The 14,427-nt window shown below is 47.0% G+C and overlaps 2 protein-coding genes across 3 annotated transcripts in view; one reads left to right on the forward strand and one right to left on the reverse strand.

Annotated features, from left to right (window-relative positions):
- The window catches only part of TBC1D13 (TBC1 domain family member 13), a 29,723-nt gene extending 22,030 nt beyond the window's left edge, over positions 1-7,693 (reverse strand). For both annotated transcript variants that reach the window (XM_084820927.1, XM_084820928.1), the window contains exons 1-2: positions 7,552-7,693; positions 745-818 (exon numbers count right to left, since the gene is read on the reverse strand). In XM_084820927.1, the coding sequence (XP_084677053.1) occupies positions 745-818; positions 7,552-7,574 (97 nt within the window). In that variant the 5' untranslated portion in view covers positions 7,575-7,693. The remainder of the gene's footprint in view (positions 1-744; positions 819-7,551) is intronic.
- A 5,492-nt stretch (positions 7,694-13,185) lies between these two features.
- ZER1 (zyg-11 related cell cycle regulator) overlaps positions 13,186-14,427 on the forward strand; it is a 34,857-nt gene continuing 33,615 nt past the window's right edge. The window contains exon 1 of the mRNA XM_084821260.1: positions 13,186-13,405. The gene's annotated coding sequence lies outside the window, so the exon portion shown is untranslated. The remainder of the gene's footprint in view (positions 13,406-14,427) is intronic.

The raw sequence follows: 14,427 nt of genomic DNA on the forward strand, positions 1-14,427 counted from the left end.
CAAAGCAGGGGCCCTGCCACTGAGCTACAGCCCCTTTCCCATAGAAGGCGATTCTACCAGTGGCACGTGGTGCTCATTGGGGCTGGTGGGGCAGAGGGCAGGAAGGATACTCAATATTCTACCGAGAATGTCGGAGAAGATCATGAGTTACAATTGGTAATTGCATGCCATGCATTGGAGCAAATGTACCTGGTTGTGGGGGGGTTTCTTTGCCACAAGTGGGTGGGGTAGACGCAGAGGGCTGCCGCCCCCTTCCCCCAGATATAGAGCCCCCTCTGGATTCTATGAGACTGAAGTCTGTTCTAGGGCACACGTTCAGTACACACAGGGCAGTGATCAGGCCTGCGGGCTTCTCTTGTTGCCTTGCATGAGCTGAGAATGCACCCGAAAGCATGCCCAGCACCCACGGGGGCTGCACATGCAGGGGATGATTGATAGATTGATAGCAAAACAGTGTGCCAAGCCATGAGATATAGATACCTTGTACACATCACAGTGCGGTACTAGCCACATCACTTATCTACAGCTTCAGGGCATGGCTAACGTGACACACAGATGGTTATCTCCAAAGGCAGTAATGCGTTTGTTTTTTTAGGGAGAGACCGCTGCCTGCAAAATGCTGTTTTCTATTCTGATCAAAGGATCCTTTTTGTTGGGATGAAACCTGATGAAGCTCATCTCTCTTGGCAAGAGACCGAATCCGACCCCCGCCGCTGCCACCAAGGAATGGCCAACGTCGCTTACCGCTAAAGCAAAGTTCGCGAAGCTTCTGCAGCAGAATATTTGGCTCGCTAAGGATGTCTTGAAATTCCGCGATCCTAGAGGAAAAGGGAGTACAACCGCACACACAAACGTAAGCGCTCAACAAATGCACAAGTTGCGGGGAGGAGAAGATGAAAACAAAGTCCTGTTTGCCTGCCAAACCAACCGCATGATTGTAACAATGGTTACAAATCTGTATTATATATCATGTTTATAGCTCAGACCGAGTGTGCATAAGGTATCTTTCAGGCCTGTTTGGGATGGTGCTCAAGATTATTATTTTTTTCTTTCTTCCTTTCAAGGGCACTCAAAACCTAGTCTAGGCCATTGTAAATAGCCAGGGAAACATGCCATTCCGATAAGAGTTTTTATCGAAGTACAAGAAACCGCACAAATAAACAGCCACCCGCCCCAGCAGTTGCTACAGCATCTCAGGTTCTCCCCTGGTTGCTGAAGAACTGTAAAAGTAATAACACATGGCAAAGGGTAGGAAATTCATCTGAAGAAGAGGCCTGCTGGAACCCTAGCTTTGGGGGCTAAACAAATTTTAATTCCAACAAACACCATACTTCTCTTTCTGCCTTGATTGGACTTTATTTGGGAGCAGTCCTTGTAGTTGTGCAGGCACAAGAAGTTAAGGGCAGCCTGACCCGTCGGGGACTTAAGAATTTGTCCTTCTTCTGGGGACAATCACACCGGCTCCTTTCGCACATCACGGCAATCTAGCATTTTTTAAAAGTTTGATTCCATAACGATAAAGAGTTCCAAGACATCTCCGACCTCATGCAACTCCTTCTTCGGGGAAATCGAAAGAACAATGTATATTGTTTTGCACATTGCTTAGTCTTTGGGTCAGTGGGGGCATTTGGAATTTTGAGAGAGTGTCATGGGTGCTCTCACAAGATGGCTGACATGGGGGTGGGGCTTGTCCATTTGTAAAAAGGTCAGTCACAAGACACTAATTTCCCAGAAGGAAAACTGGTGAGACTAAAAGAAAAATAACTCTCCTGAGAACCGAAGTCCAAGGCAGCGGTGGAAACTGAGCTCCAAAACACAAAACCATTCTTTGGATCCCAAATTAAGATGGCGTCAGAGGGCGGCTCTTAGCTTTGCAGCAAGCCAGCCTCCTGGTTAAAAAATTATTAATTAAACAAATCTTCAGGAATAAAATAAAGATCAGGAGGGGCAGGGAGTCTGCTGGGTGCCAGAAGAGGTGTCTACAGGCACATGGATGTCAGTGGGCGCCATGTTGGAGACTGTAGGAGTACCCCATTGCTTTTCGCATCCATTTTGGGATTCCCCATTCTGTTGGGTTCTGGTGTGCTGGCGACACACGGCTCGATCACTCCCGCTTGGCTTCTCCTGCCAGTGAGAGCAGCTACACAAACCAGGGGCTCTCCGTCTCTGTCTTGGTATGGTTATGTCCGAACCGGGAACTCTGGCTTGCGTCTCCCCCATCCAGCTTAACCACAATCGAGCCTTGTGTGCTAGAACCCCGGCTCGCTTGCGCTAACACAGAATTTTAAAAATACATGAATCTCGGTCGTTGTGACATCTGAATGCCACCACGTTTGGAAGGGGTCCGTTCCTAAATGCGTACTGAAAAGCACCTCCCAGCGTCTGCAGTGCCAGGAAAGACATAGATATGTTCAGCAGAAAGGACCAGCGCAAGTCAGCCAGGTCATAGGTTGTTTTGTGGCTGGGTAATCTCTTATTGCTCCTTTTTGCTTCTTCCTATGGAATTCATGACCATAATGAATATGCGGTGACAGCTACTAGCTTAGGTAGTTTTTAAAAAGGCTTTGTCAGAATTCACAGAAGATATGGCTCATATCCATCGATATGCCTTGCACAAGCCAAATAGAGCCTCCATTCTTAGAAGCAGTGTACCTTTGAGTGCTACATACTGGGAAAACAACTGCAGCACATGGCTATTATAGCATGCCCAAAGCATCTCACTGCCACTGTTTACAGCACAGGTCTAAACTAGATGGAACTTTGGTCTGATCCAGAAAGGAGTTTCTTCCTCCTCCTCCTCATTGGGTTGTGAACGCTGGGCTGTTTAAACCATGGGTTGTCACTGGATCCACACAACAGGACAAGCCAGAGTACGGGTTGAATGTGGGTTGTCGTTGAACCGTGGGGTGTCGTTGAACCGTGGGTTGTTGTGTTGTGTTGTGTGAACTCAGCCATGCTGAGAAGCCATGGTTTGTTAACCCCAAAGAGAACCCATAGTTTGTTGTTGGGTTGTGAACTGTGGGTTTTTCATGGTTAACAAACCATGGTTTGTTGGCGCAGTTCGTTCACACAATGCAACAACCCATTGATCAACGACAACCCACACTTAAGCCACACTCAACCCATACCCTGGCTTGTTGTGTTGTATGAACCATGTTTATGTGTGAACCCAGAACCGTGGGTTGCGCATGGCTTGTTTCGCCAGGCTACAGAGGTGGCTGACAAGAGCAGTAACACAGCCCCCCCCCCCCCCCGGTACTACAGCAACCCCAAACGCATTTGGGATACAGTGAGGGGGCAAAGGAGGAGGGAAGCAAACAATACAAGGACAGAGAAAACAAACCATGGTTTGTTCAATCCTCTTCTAGACATCTTGGGCACACTGACAAACCATGGGTTAATTATGGGTTAAATAAACCATGGGTTAGCATAATGTGCAAACCAGGTCAGTAAGATTCTGCAAGGAGCTGAAGCATGTGACCAGCATATAAGTGAGCTAGGTGATGCAAGTTACACAGAAGTTAGTTTAGCACTAATTCATTTCACAGTTAAAAAACCACATGAAAGGCTTAATTTTTGAAAAGGAGAAGCACTTGGGAGGGGTGCATGCCCCAGAATCACTCCCATTGACCTGGAAACTCTTTCTTCCTAATTCGCCATGTTGTGGTTACTCTGTTTTTGAAGAAAAGGTACTTTTTACCCGTTCTCCTGTCGTGCAGGCCGGAGGCCACGTCACGGCAGCGCAAGAGGCGCCAGGGTGAATCTCTGAACACGCGAACACACCCTCGCAAAGAACGGCAATTCTGCTTTGCATTTTGAGCGTGTAAAGGGGAAAGGAAAACACATCAGCAGGATGGCCCAGAGAGGAAAAAGGGATTGTTAGGAGAGATTCTCAACAGCCGTTTCGGAGTTCTTTGACACGGCACCAGCAAAGTATTTGGCCTGTGTGCTTGAACCCCACACAAAACCATAGTTGGTAGCAATCAGGTGAGCACTTAAAACACTTGGATAACTTAGGGCACAATCCTGTGCATGTTGAGCCAGACAAAAATCCTACAACTTGCAGGACTTGGGGCAGGGGCGGGGGGTAACATGCATCCGACTGTGTCCTAAGAGTCCTTTCTAGTGGTGGAGTGGTAATGTTTGAAGTGTGGGGGCTCTGCAGGATTTCAGACAAGGAGACTTTCTCAGCACTACCTGGAGATGTCAGGATTCGAACCTGGGACCTCCTGCATGCAAAGCAGGGACTCTGTTCCTGAGGTACAGCCTTTCCCCTAAATAAAATGGGGTATTGTGGAAATAAGGGATAGAATGGTGTGTTTCTGGAAGCTTGAGGGTGAGTTTCCTGTCCTGCAGACTGGGATCCAGCTGTTCTAAAGCTGGCTGGAGAGTCTGGGACTTGTAGTCCCACACATCTGAAGGCTTCCAGACAGCCTTAGTTTACCAGGATGGTTTATATCCTGTTGGAAGACCAATACAGGCAGCATAGCGTAATGGAAAGTCTGTCAGAATCATACCAGGGAGACCTGGGTTCAGATCTTTCCACAGTGATCAAGTTCACACTGAGTGACCGGGAGCCAGTCACCATCTCTCCCTGTAACCTACCTCACAGGGCTGTTGTGAGGATAAAATGGGAGAATGAATAATGCGCACCTTGGAGGAAGGACAGGATATAAACTTCAGTTGCAGGAAGGCAGATTTCGGGTGAACATCAGGAAAAACTCGCTAATGGTCACAGCAGTTGCACAGTGGAGGCATCTGCCTGGGGAGGTGGTGGGCTTTCTGTTGCTAGAGGTACTCAAGCAGCAACTGGACGGACATCTGTCAGGGATGCTGCTGTTGCTATTGTATTTTTTATTGTTTTTAATTGTTTTCATTGTGTTTTAATGTATTTGCTTATTATTTTTATCAGTTATTTGTAAGCCGTCTTGAGGGCCATTTTTGGTAGAAAGGCGGGGTACAAATCCAATCAATCAATCAACCAATCAATCAATATTTGTGGAGAGGCAGAGGGTGGGCAGAAGGGGAATAAAGTTCCCTAGGGGTAAATGGGGCCGGTTTACAACTACAGGGTGGTAAAAGGCAGGCAAAAAACTCCCCAAAGGTGCGTTTGAGTGGGGTCCCCTTCCTTAAATTTCGCAAGCTGGCAGGAAAGGGAAGTGGGCAGTTTTCACTTATTTATTGGTTTGATTTGTACCCCGTCTTTCTACCAGGAAAAATGGCGCTCCAGGCGGCTTACAATGGCAAATAAACCGTGATCAAAGCAATAGTAAAAACAAACGCATCAAAACACAATTAAAAACTCGGTAACAGGATAAAAATAGCATCCAGCCCAACAGACCGCTTACACGCCCAAGGCCTGCTTGAATAAAAAGGGCTTTGATTTCATGGGTGCAGGGTGGCAAAGACTCACCTATTACAGGGAGACCTGGGGGTGTTACAGAGAGTAAGTCAGGAGTAGAGGGACTTGTAACTTGTTGGGGAGATCATATTTCCCCAACCCTGTAGATATTTTGGACTGCAACTTGGACCATTGGCCATGCTTGTTGGGGTTGATGGGAGTTGTAGTTCCCCAGCCTGGCTGGGGGATACTGTTGTAGTCCCCCAGCCTGGCCAGGGGATACTGGGAGTTGTACGAGTTTTTTCTGTCTAAACATGCATAGGATTGTGCCCTAAACATATTAAACTTTGTGAAGGGCAGAAGAAAGTTTCAACCTAGTGGGAACGTCCATCAAAAGTCACGGAAAGGAGGATTACTTCCACATATACACACATACCCTGCGCCCCATCTCAAGTGTTGTAGGGGAAACGTCAGAAATGGGAGAAAATTTGGGTTGGGGGCAAACCACGCAGGAGGAAACCCCAATTCAGAAAAAGGTTGGAAAACGGGGGGGGGGGGGCGTTTGCCATATTTTGGTGGGGGGAGAATGTTTGGAGCAACAATTTCCCACAGCGTCAGAGGTGACCCAAAGCTTCCCTCAACTATAGGAAGGGCAATTTCACCCCGTTCCGCCTCACAGAAAAGGACAAGAGCCACAGTCGGGGCCAGCCAAAATTTCACAAAACTGTGCAAGCTTTCGACTGCTACGGAACCCTTCATCTGGCTCGGTGGTACAAAAAGTAGGGGCTGGGTGAAGAAACACCCTTGCTTTTTGTACCCCCTAACCAACCTTCTTGTTGTTGTTCAGTCGTTCAGTCGTGTCTGACTCTTTGTGACCCCCTTCAAAAATGGAGAGTCTGTAGCTCAGTGGTAGAGCCCCCGCTTTTCAGGCAGAAGGTCCCTGGTTCAATCCCTGGCAGCATTTCTAGGCAGGGCTGGGAAAATTCCCGCCTGAAATACTGGAGAGCCCTTGCTGCCAGTCAGTGTCGATAAAACTGGGCTAGATGGACCCAGGCTCTGACTCCATCTAAGGCAGCTTCCTAGGTTCCTATGATGAAGAGTTCTGGAGAACTCGAAATCTTGCACACGTTTGTGGAATATTGGTTGGTTGCAATAAAGGTGCTGCCCAAATGTTAGGAAATGAGAAGGGATCTTCGTTTGCATTAGAAGAAAGAAAAGCAGCAGAAAGACCAAGGAGGGAGATGTGTGTGTGTGTGTGGTGTGTGTTTCCGTGTCTGTGTGTGCGTGTCTGTGTCTCTGTGACCCTGTGTGTGTCTCAGTGTGTGTGTGTGCGTGTGGTGTGTGTCTCTCTGTATGTGTATTTCTGTGACTCTGTGTGTGTCTGTGTTTGGGTGTGTGTGTGTTACATGTGTGTGTGTGTCTGTGTTTGGGGGGTGTTACGTGTGTGTATGCTTGTGTGCGGTGTGTGCATCTCTGTGGTGTGTGTTTGTGTGTGTCTCTGTCTTGTTTGTGTGTGTGTTTCTGTGACTCTGTGTGTTGTGTGTGTGGTATGTGTGTGTCTCTGTGTGTGTTGTGTGTATTTCCCTGGCTCTCTGTGTGTGGCGTGCGTGTGTCACTGTGCGTCGTATGTGTGTGTCTGGTGTGGGCTTCTGTGTCTCTGTGTGGTGTGTGTGTGTCTGTGTGTGGTGTGTGTGTATCTCTTTATATGCATTGTGAGTGTGTTTCTGTACCTCTGTGTGCTGTGTGTGTGTGTCTCTCGGTGTGTGGTATGTGTGTCTCCCTGTCTCTCTGAGTATGGAGGGGGGGGGTGTCTGCGTGTGGATTAGGCGTATGTGTCTCCATCTCTCTGTGGTCTGTGTGTGTCTTTGTCTGCATTTCTGTGTGTGTTTCTGTACCTCTGTGTGTGGTGTGGATGTCTCTGTGTGTGGCGTGCCTGTGTCTGTTCAGTTTCATTTCCTAGAGGGAAAACAATAGCTGGCTTGTGTGTTCTTTTAATATAACAAAAATTACAAATCCCCCCCCCATGCATGCATGTGAGAGGAAACGGTTTCTAGGGTCCCTCTCTGCAACACCCCCTGCAAGCCCAGGTTACGGGGTGGGAGGAAAACCACAAGCATTTCAGACCCATTGCATACCTCACTCCCAATCAATAATAATAATAATAATAATAATAATAATAATAATAATTTCCTGCTCCTCCTGAGCCCCACCTGGTCTTGTGGAGACTCGACATGATGGTGGCTTTGGCTCCTTCTCCTTCTCCTCCTCCTCCTCCTCTCCCTCACGAGAGTCCAGCCACCGGCGGCCACTCGGAGCCCCATGCGCGGCGGGCGGAAACCCAGCCTTGGCTGTGGGGAATAAATAAATGAGGGGAAAGGGAGGAGAAGGAGAGGAGGAGAAGGAGGAGCTGCTGCATCAGCCCGCCCGCCCCACAGGCCCGGCTCACATGCCAGTGGTGAGGCGAGGCAAACAGTGGCGCAGCTAGGCCGTGCGAGACCCTGCGCATAGCAGTCTTATGGGGCCCCCTTTAAACAGCCCTGTGCATTACTTCAGTTGCAAAGCACAGCAGGCACATTTCTCTGGGCCCCGCGAGCCCCACAAGGCCGTGAGGTCCAGGGTCTAAACTGTCCGAGCCCTGCACCGTGGCTTGCACCCCCCTTGTCTTTTCCATGCGCCGCAAACGCTTCTCCCTTCCTGATAAATGAGATGAACATCAAGGACAAAACGTTGTCGTATAACCGTGTTCGCCTTCTGTTTACACATTCAAGGGTTTCGGTGTAGCGCACATCTGGACTAACTGTTTTAGCGGTTCAGAGGGTTTGATAAATGAGCATGAGCTTTCAGGGGTTACGAAAAGGACCAAGCATGGTTGCCAAGCCTGATTTAAAATAATAATAATAATAATAGTGATTGTCATAATCCTCTGAGCAGGTGCAGTTCTGCATTTTAGACCCTCGACTTAGCCGGGGTACAGGGGCTCCTTTTAAACAGCCATATGCATTACTTCAGTTGTGAAGCACACGACTCACATGTCTCTTTGCACCCCTCAAACCACCATAAGACCATGAAGTCCAGGATCTAAAATGTCCATGCCACGCCATGGTTTGTATCCCCTCGTTTCTTCCGTGCTTCACAACTGCTTCTATGTTCCTGATAGAACATTATAGAATAAGTCTGCCTTCTCTTTACAAACCCAGTGTTAGTCCCACTTAGAGTAAACCCATTAAGGTGAATAGGACTTCAGTTAGTCATGATTAACCCAAGTCCCATTTATTCCAGTGGGTGTACTTCAAAGTAGGACTTAACTTGAATTTTACCCTAGGCATTTTAGAGTGCAATCCTATGCATGTTTAGACAGAAAAAAAGTCCTACAACTCCCTGCATTCTCCAGCCAGCATGGGAATGCTGGGAGTTGTAGGACCTTTTTCTGTCTAAACTTGCATAGGATTGCGCCCTTAGAGAACCACATTTTAGGGTTTTTTTTAAATCAAATCCTGGGCTGTGTTTGTTGTTTTGCATTGTTTCACATATTTTATTCTTTTAAATATTTGTCTTGCATTTTCTATTTTTAACGGTTTGTATGGCGTTTTAGTCTTTTAACTGTTTGTAATCCGTCCAGAGGACGTTGGTTATTGGGTGGATTAAAAATATAATACATAAATAAAGTAAGTAAGTAAGTATGTGTGTAGGGCCCAATCCAGATTGGGACACAAGCATGGGGTGGGAGGGTACAGGAGCTTTTTAAAGATCCAGATTGGGGGCTTTTAAAAGATGCCAATTAGCACCTTCAAGACTGACAAATTTATTATCCTGGCATAAGCTTGAATGGTGACGCTGTCCACTTTGTCAGATGCACATCAGATTTAACATAACAGATTTAACATTGGCAATGGTGGCTGTGGCTGATGGGAGTTGAAGTCCAAAACTTCTGGAGGGCACCAGGTTGGGGAAAGGTGGTTTTGACCCTTGCTTGCATGCACAAACACATCTGGCACAGAGTTGCAGCGATACTAAGCTCCAGGCCTGTGTCATGTTTATTTATTTCAAGTATTTTAAATAGTTTTAACATATTTTAAAAAGGCTTCCAGAACAGCTTGCCTGCAATCAGTAAAACAAGACAGTCTCCGAAGGCTTAGTGAGTAGCTGTATTATTTTTCATATATTTATTATTACATTTATAGCCCATTTTTTTTCCTCTTGTAAGGAGCCCAAGGCAGCTTGCATGATCCTCCTCCTCTTCTCCATTTTATCTTCACAACAACCCTGTGAGGTAGATGAGGCTGAGAGTCACTGACGGGCCCCAAGTCACCCAGTAAGCTTTACAGCTGAGTGGGGACTAGAACCCAGGTCTCCTGAATCCCAGTCCAATGCTCTGACCACTACACCACACTGGCTTTCCAGTGTTTTTGCCTTTTGCCAAAGGCAAAAGCGATGGGAGCAATTTTGACCCCACCCCTTCTGCCTTCTGGCCCACCCATCACCGGAACGCAGCCCCTGAAAGCTTCTTCAGATTGTCTTTGGCCCTCTGCATCCCAATTGTAGTACTTAAGTAGCAGTAAATAAAACATTGTGTTAGGGTTGTTATTAACTCCTGTTAAAAGTTTTCACAATATTGTCATATTAGATTATAGATTTATTTTAACAGTGGTTTTTTAGTGTTTATGTATGTAAACTGCTTTGGGATTGTATGATATTAGGCACTGCATATATATTCACTAATTTGCCTGTGGGCAAGGACAGTGTTGTTGTTGTTGTTGTTATATTTGTACAGCTCCATAATAATGATTTAGTTGTTTGCTTATTATCATTATTAAACCCCTTGTAAAAACCAAATTTCTCTAGGCGTTGTGCAAATAATTTAAAACTGCCTTCCACAACCCAATGCCTTCCAGATTGTTTTGGCTGTCAACCCCCATAAGCTCCAGCCAGCACGGTGGACACATCTGGAGGGCATCAGGTTGGGGAATTTCAACCATCATCATCATACAATAAACATCACTATACCCCTCTGGAATTTGTAAATAAAATAGAACACCACCACCCCTGCCCCCATGGAGACAGTTCCCTAAGGCATCCCTAAATAGAAGCACAGCCTGATCCTATGCATTGTTAATGCCTGTACCAGGACAGGAACTCATTCAAGCACAAATCAATAGGAACAGACATTAAGGGCGCAATCCTATGCAAGTTTACACAGACAAAAGTCCTACAACTCCCTCCCAGCATTTCCCAGCCAGTTATGCTGGGAGTTGTGGGTCTTTTTTTCTGTCTAAACATGCATAGGATTGCACCCTAAGGATACAATCCCGTGCGGAATCCATATAGTGTAATTCCTTTATTAGGCCAACTTAAAGATCACCCCCCCCCCAAAATGTGCAAGCTTTTGAGATCTTGAGGTCTCTTCATCAGGCAAGATATGCCTGATGAAGAGATCTGGAGATCTCAAAAGCTTGCATATTTGGGGAGTGGTGGGGGTGAGCTTTGAATTGGCCAAATAAAGGTATTATGCTACATGGATTCTGCACGGGATTGTATCAGAGCACGATCCTATGCATGTTTAGACAGAACATGCTGGCTGGGGAATGCTGGGAGCTGTAGGACTTTTTTCTGTCTAAAATGCATAGGATGGCACCTTTAGTCCCTTAGATGCGGAGTCCTCACTCCAGGGAGAGTTAAGAGGAAAAGAGTCAGCTTGTTCTGTAGGGAGGCTAAAAGCCAGAAGCTCATTTAACTATCATGGGCTCTTATCGCCTTGTATTGGGGCTAAGATCTTGAAACTACAATTTCTAAGCTGCCATTTGTGGTTGTCATGCTGTTTGGAGTGAAAGCATCTGCAAAAACCTACTGAGGCATCCAGTATTTTGTGGAACAGGAGAAACACTGGGACCAGTTCACTGCAGTTGCAAGAAAAATTCACATTTCTATCTGGACTCAGAAGGCCTATAGGTTGCATTTATTTTCATTGGGGCAAGTGCTGTACATTTTGGTATAACTGTGATTCTTACTAAAGACATGTTCAGTTTATATCTTTGCAGGTTTTATTCTAATGAACTTTTATTCTAGTTATTATGTTCTAATTCAGTGCCAGAGAGAACCCACATAAGCAGAAGTTATGCAGGAGTACCTGGTCAGCTCTCCCACACTATGGTGAAACATACTGGATTTTTATTTACAGTATTTCTCAACCACTATGGTGAGACATACTGTATTTCTATGGCCATTATTTCTCCATTTTGCATCTATACGTGTCAATTAGCACATGCAAATGTTATACCAATTGGTGTCCTTTGTTTCTTTTCTTTTTGGTGACGGTGTTTCCTCTTAGCATATGGAAATGTTATGCAAAGGGTATTAGCACATGCAAATATTATGCAAATTCCACAGTAACATATGCAAAAGTTATGCAACATGGGGTCATCTTTTTTTCTTTTTGGTGACATGTTTCCCCTTAGCATATGGAAATGTTATGCAAAGGGTATTAGCACATGCAAATATTATGCAAATTTCACATTAACACATGCAAAAGTTGTGCAAAATGGGGTCCTCTTTTTTCCTTTTTGGTGACGTGTGTTTCTTCTTAGCATATGGAAATGTTATGCAAGGGGATATTGTTGTTCAGTCGTTAAGTCGTGTCCGACTCTTCATGATCCCATGGACCATAGCACGCCAGGTCTTCCTGTCCTCCACTCTCTCCTGGAGTGTGCTCAAGTCCATATTCATTGCATCTGTGATGCTATCTAACCATCTCATCCTCTGCTGTCCCCTTCTCCTTTTGCCTTCAATCTTTCCCAGCATCAGGGTCTTTTCCAGGGAGTTTTCTCTTCGCATTAGGTGGCCAAAATATTTGTGCTTCAGCTTCGGTATCTGTCCTTCCAATGAGCACTCCAGGTTGATTTCCTTTAGGATGGACTGATTTGACCTCCTTGCAGTCCAGGGGACTCGTAAGAGTCTTCTCCAGCACCACAGTTCGAAAGCATCAAGTCTTCTGCGCTCAGCCTTCCTTATAGTCCAGCTCTCACAGCCATACATTACTACTGGGAAAACCATAGCTTTGATTAGACGGACCTTTGTCGGCAAGGTGATGTCTCTGCTTCTTACTATGCTGTCTAGGTTGGCCATAGCTTTCCTCCCCAGGAGCAAGCGTCTTTTAATTTCATGGCTACAGTCATCGTCTGCGGTGATCTTGGAGCCCAAGAAAGTAAAATCTGTCACTGCTTCCATTTCTTCCCCTTCTATATGGCAGGAAGTGATGGGGCCAGATGCCATGATCTTCGTTTTTTTAATGTTGAGTTTCAAACCAGCTTTTGCACTCTCCTCTTTCACCCTCAACAAGAGGCTCTTGAGATCCTCTTCGCTTTCTGCCAAATACTATACAAAATCCACATGGACATGTGCAAATGTTATGCAAAATGGGGCCCTTTTTATTTTTGGTGATGGGCTTCTTCTTTTTCGGAGAGCTGTCAGCGACCACCTTACCCAGCGCCCTCCGGGCCTGTAGGAATGCTTGCTGGGAATGATGGGACTTGGAGTCCCACAGGCCCGGAGGGCGCCAGGCTTGGGGAAGGCTGCCCTAATTCCAGGGATTCCCCTCAGGAATCATGGGGAGAGAGGGCATGGGGAAGGAGGGTTCCATTTTATATATATATATATATATATATATATATATGTGTGTGTGTGTGTGTGTGTGTGTGTGTGTATATTCTCTCTCTCTCTCTCTATATATATATATGGAAAGAGGTGGGTCTGTCCCACCCTCGGAACCCTCCTCTCGCGCCTCTTGTTTCCAGGGGGACGGGAGAGAAAGGAGCACCGCTCTGGTTCCCCGGACTGGGGGGAGAGAACAGGAGACCGGCTGCCGGAAGTGACGCGCAGGTTTGTTGACAGCGGCTGCTCCTGCTGCGAAGGAGAAAGAGAGGGGGGAGCGGACCCTGGTGGGAACTCGGGACTCTTCCCCCCCCACCCCATCTCCCCTCTGTGCCCCCTCCCCCCTCCCTCCTCCCTCCCCTCCCTCCACCGGAACCGGAACCAGGCTCAACCCGGACACTTGTTCAACCTGGGAGCCAGGTGAGTGTGTGGGATGGATGGAGACGGGGAGGGGAAGGGAGGGGAGGCGAGGCGGGCCAGACACAGGGACGCACGCAGGCTGCAGGTGGGGTATTGGTGGGAGGGGAAGGGGGCAGCCCCAGCCTACCCCAGTGAGACTCACCCTGCTGCACTGGGATGGGTGGGGGTGACATGGTGCATGGGATGCACCATGTCTGACACCCACCCATTGCAAAGGTGCATTGAAAAACAGCTCCCAGCCGGCACCACCATGTTGAAAGCTGGCAAATCTCATCCTGGTGACCTCCAGATATGTGGAACTACAACTCCCATTGTCCCCCGAGCCAGGTTGAGAGCTGTGCTCCGCAACAGGCAGCATGGGCATCAAAATGGCCAATGCGGTTCAGTGTCAGCAAGCGTAAAGCGATGCACGTTGGGGCGAAAAATCCCAACTTCAAGTATAACCTGATGGGATCTGAGCTAGGGGTGACTGGCCAAGAAAGGGATCTTGGGGTTGTGGCGGACAGCTCGATGAGAATGTCCACCCAGTGTGCGGCCGCTGTGAAAAGGGCAAACTCCATGTTAGGCATAATTAGGAAAGAAATCGAAAGTAGAACTGCCAAGATTGTAGTGCTGTTATGCAAATCTATGGTGCCCCCACCATTGGAATAGTGTGCACAGTTCTGGTCACTGCACCTAAACAAGGATATTGTAGAATTGGAAAAAGCGCAGAACAGGGCGACTAAGATGATCAAGGGCTTTAGCAACTCCCCTATGAGGAAAGGTTGCAACGTCTGGGATTGTTTAGCTCTGAAAAAAGGCAACTAAGGGGAGACATGATAGAGGTGTAAAAATTATGCATAGTGTTGAGAAATTGGAGTGGGAGACATTTTTCTTCCTCTCTCCTAATACTAGAACCCAGTGGGGTCATCCCATGAAGCTGATTGGTGGGAAATTCAGGACAGATCAAAGGAAGGACTTCTTCACACAGCGTAGAGTTACACTATGGAACTCATTTCCACAAGTTTTAGTGATGGCCACCA

The sequence above is a fragment of the Heloderma suspectum genome, chromosome 14, assembly GCF_057233095.1.
Source record: "Heloderma suspectum isolate Gila_16-S chromosome 14, 16-S_ref, whole genome shotgun sequence".
Classification (NCBI taxonomy): Eukaryota; Metazoa; Chordata; class Lepidosauria; order Squamata; family Helodermatidae; genus Heloderma; species Heloderma suspectum.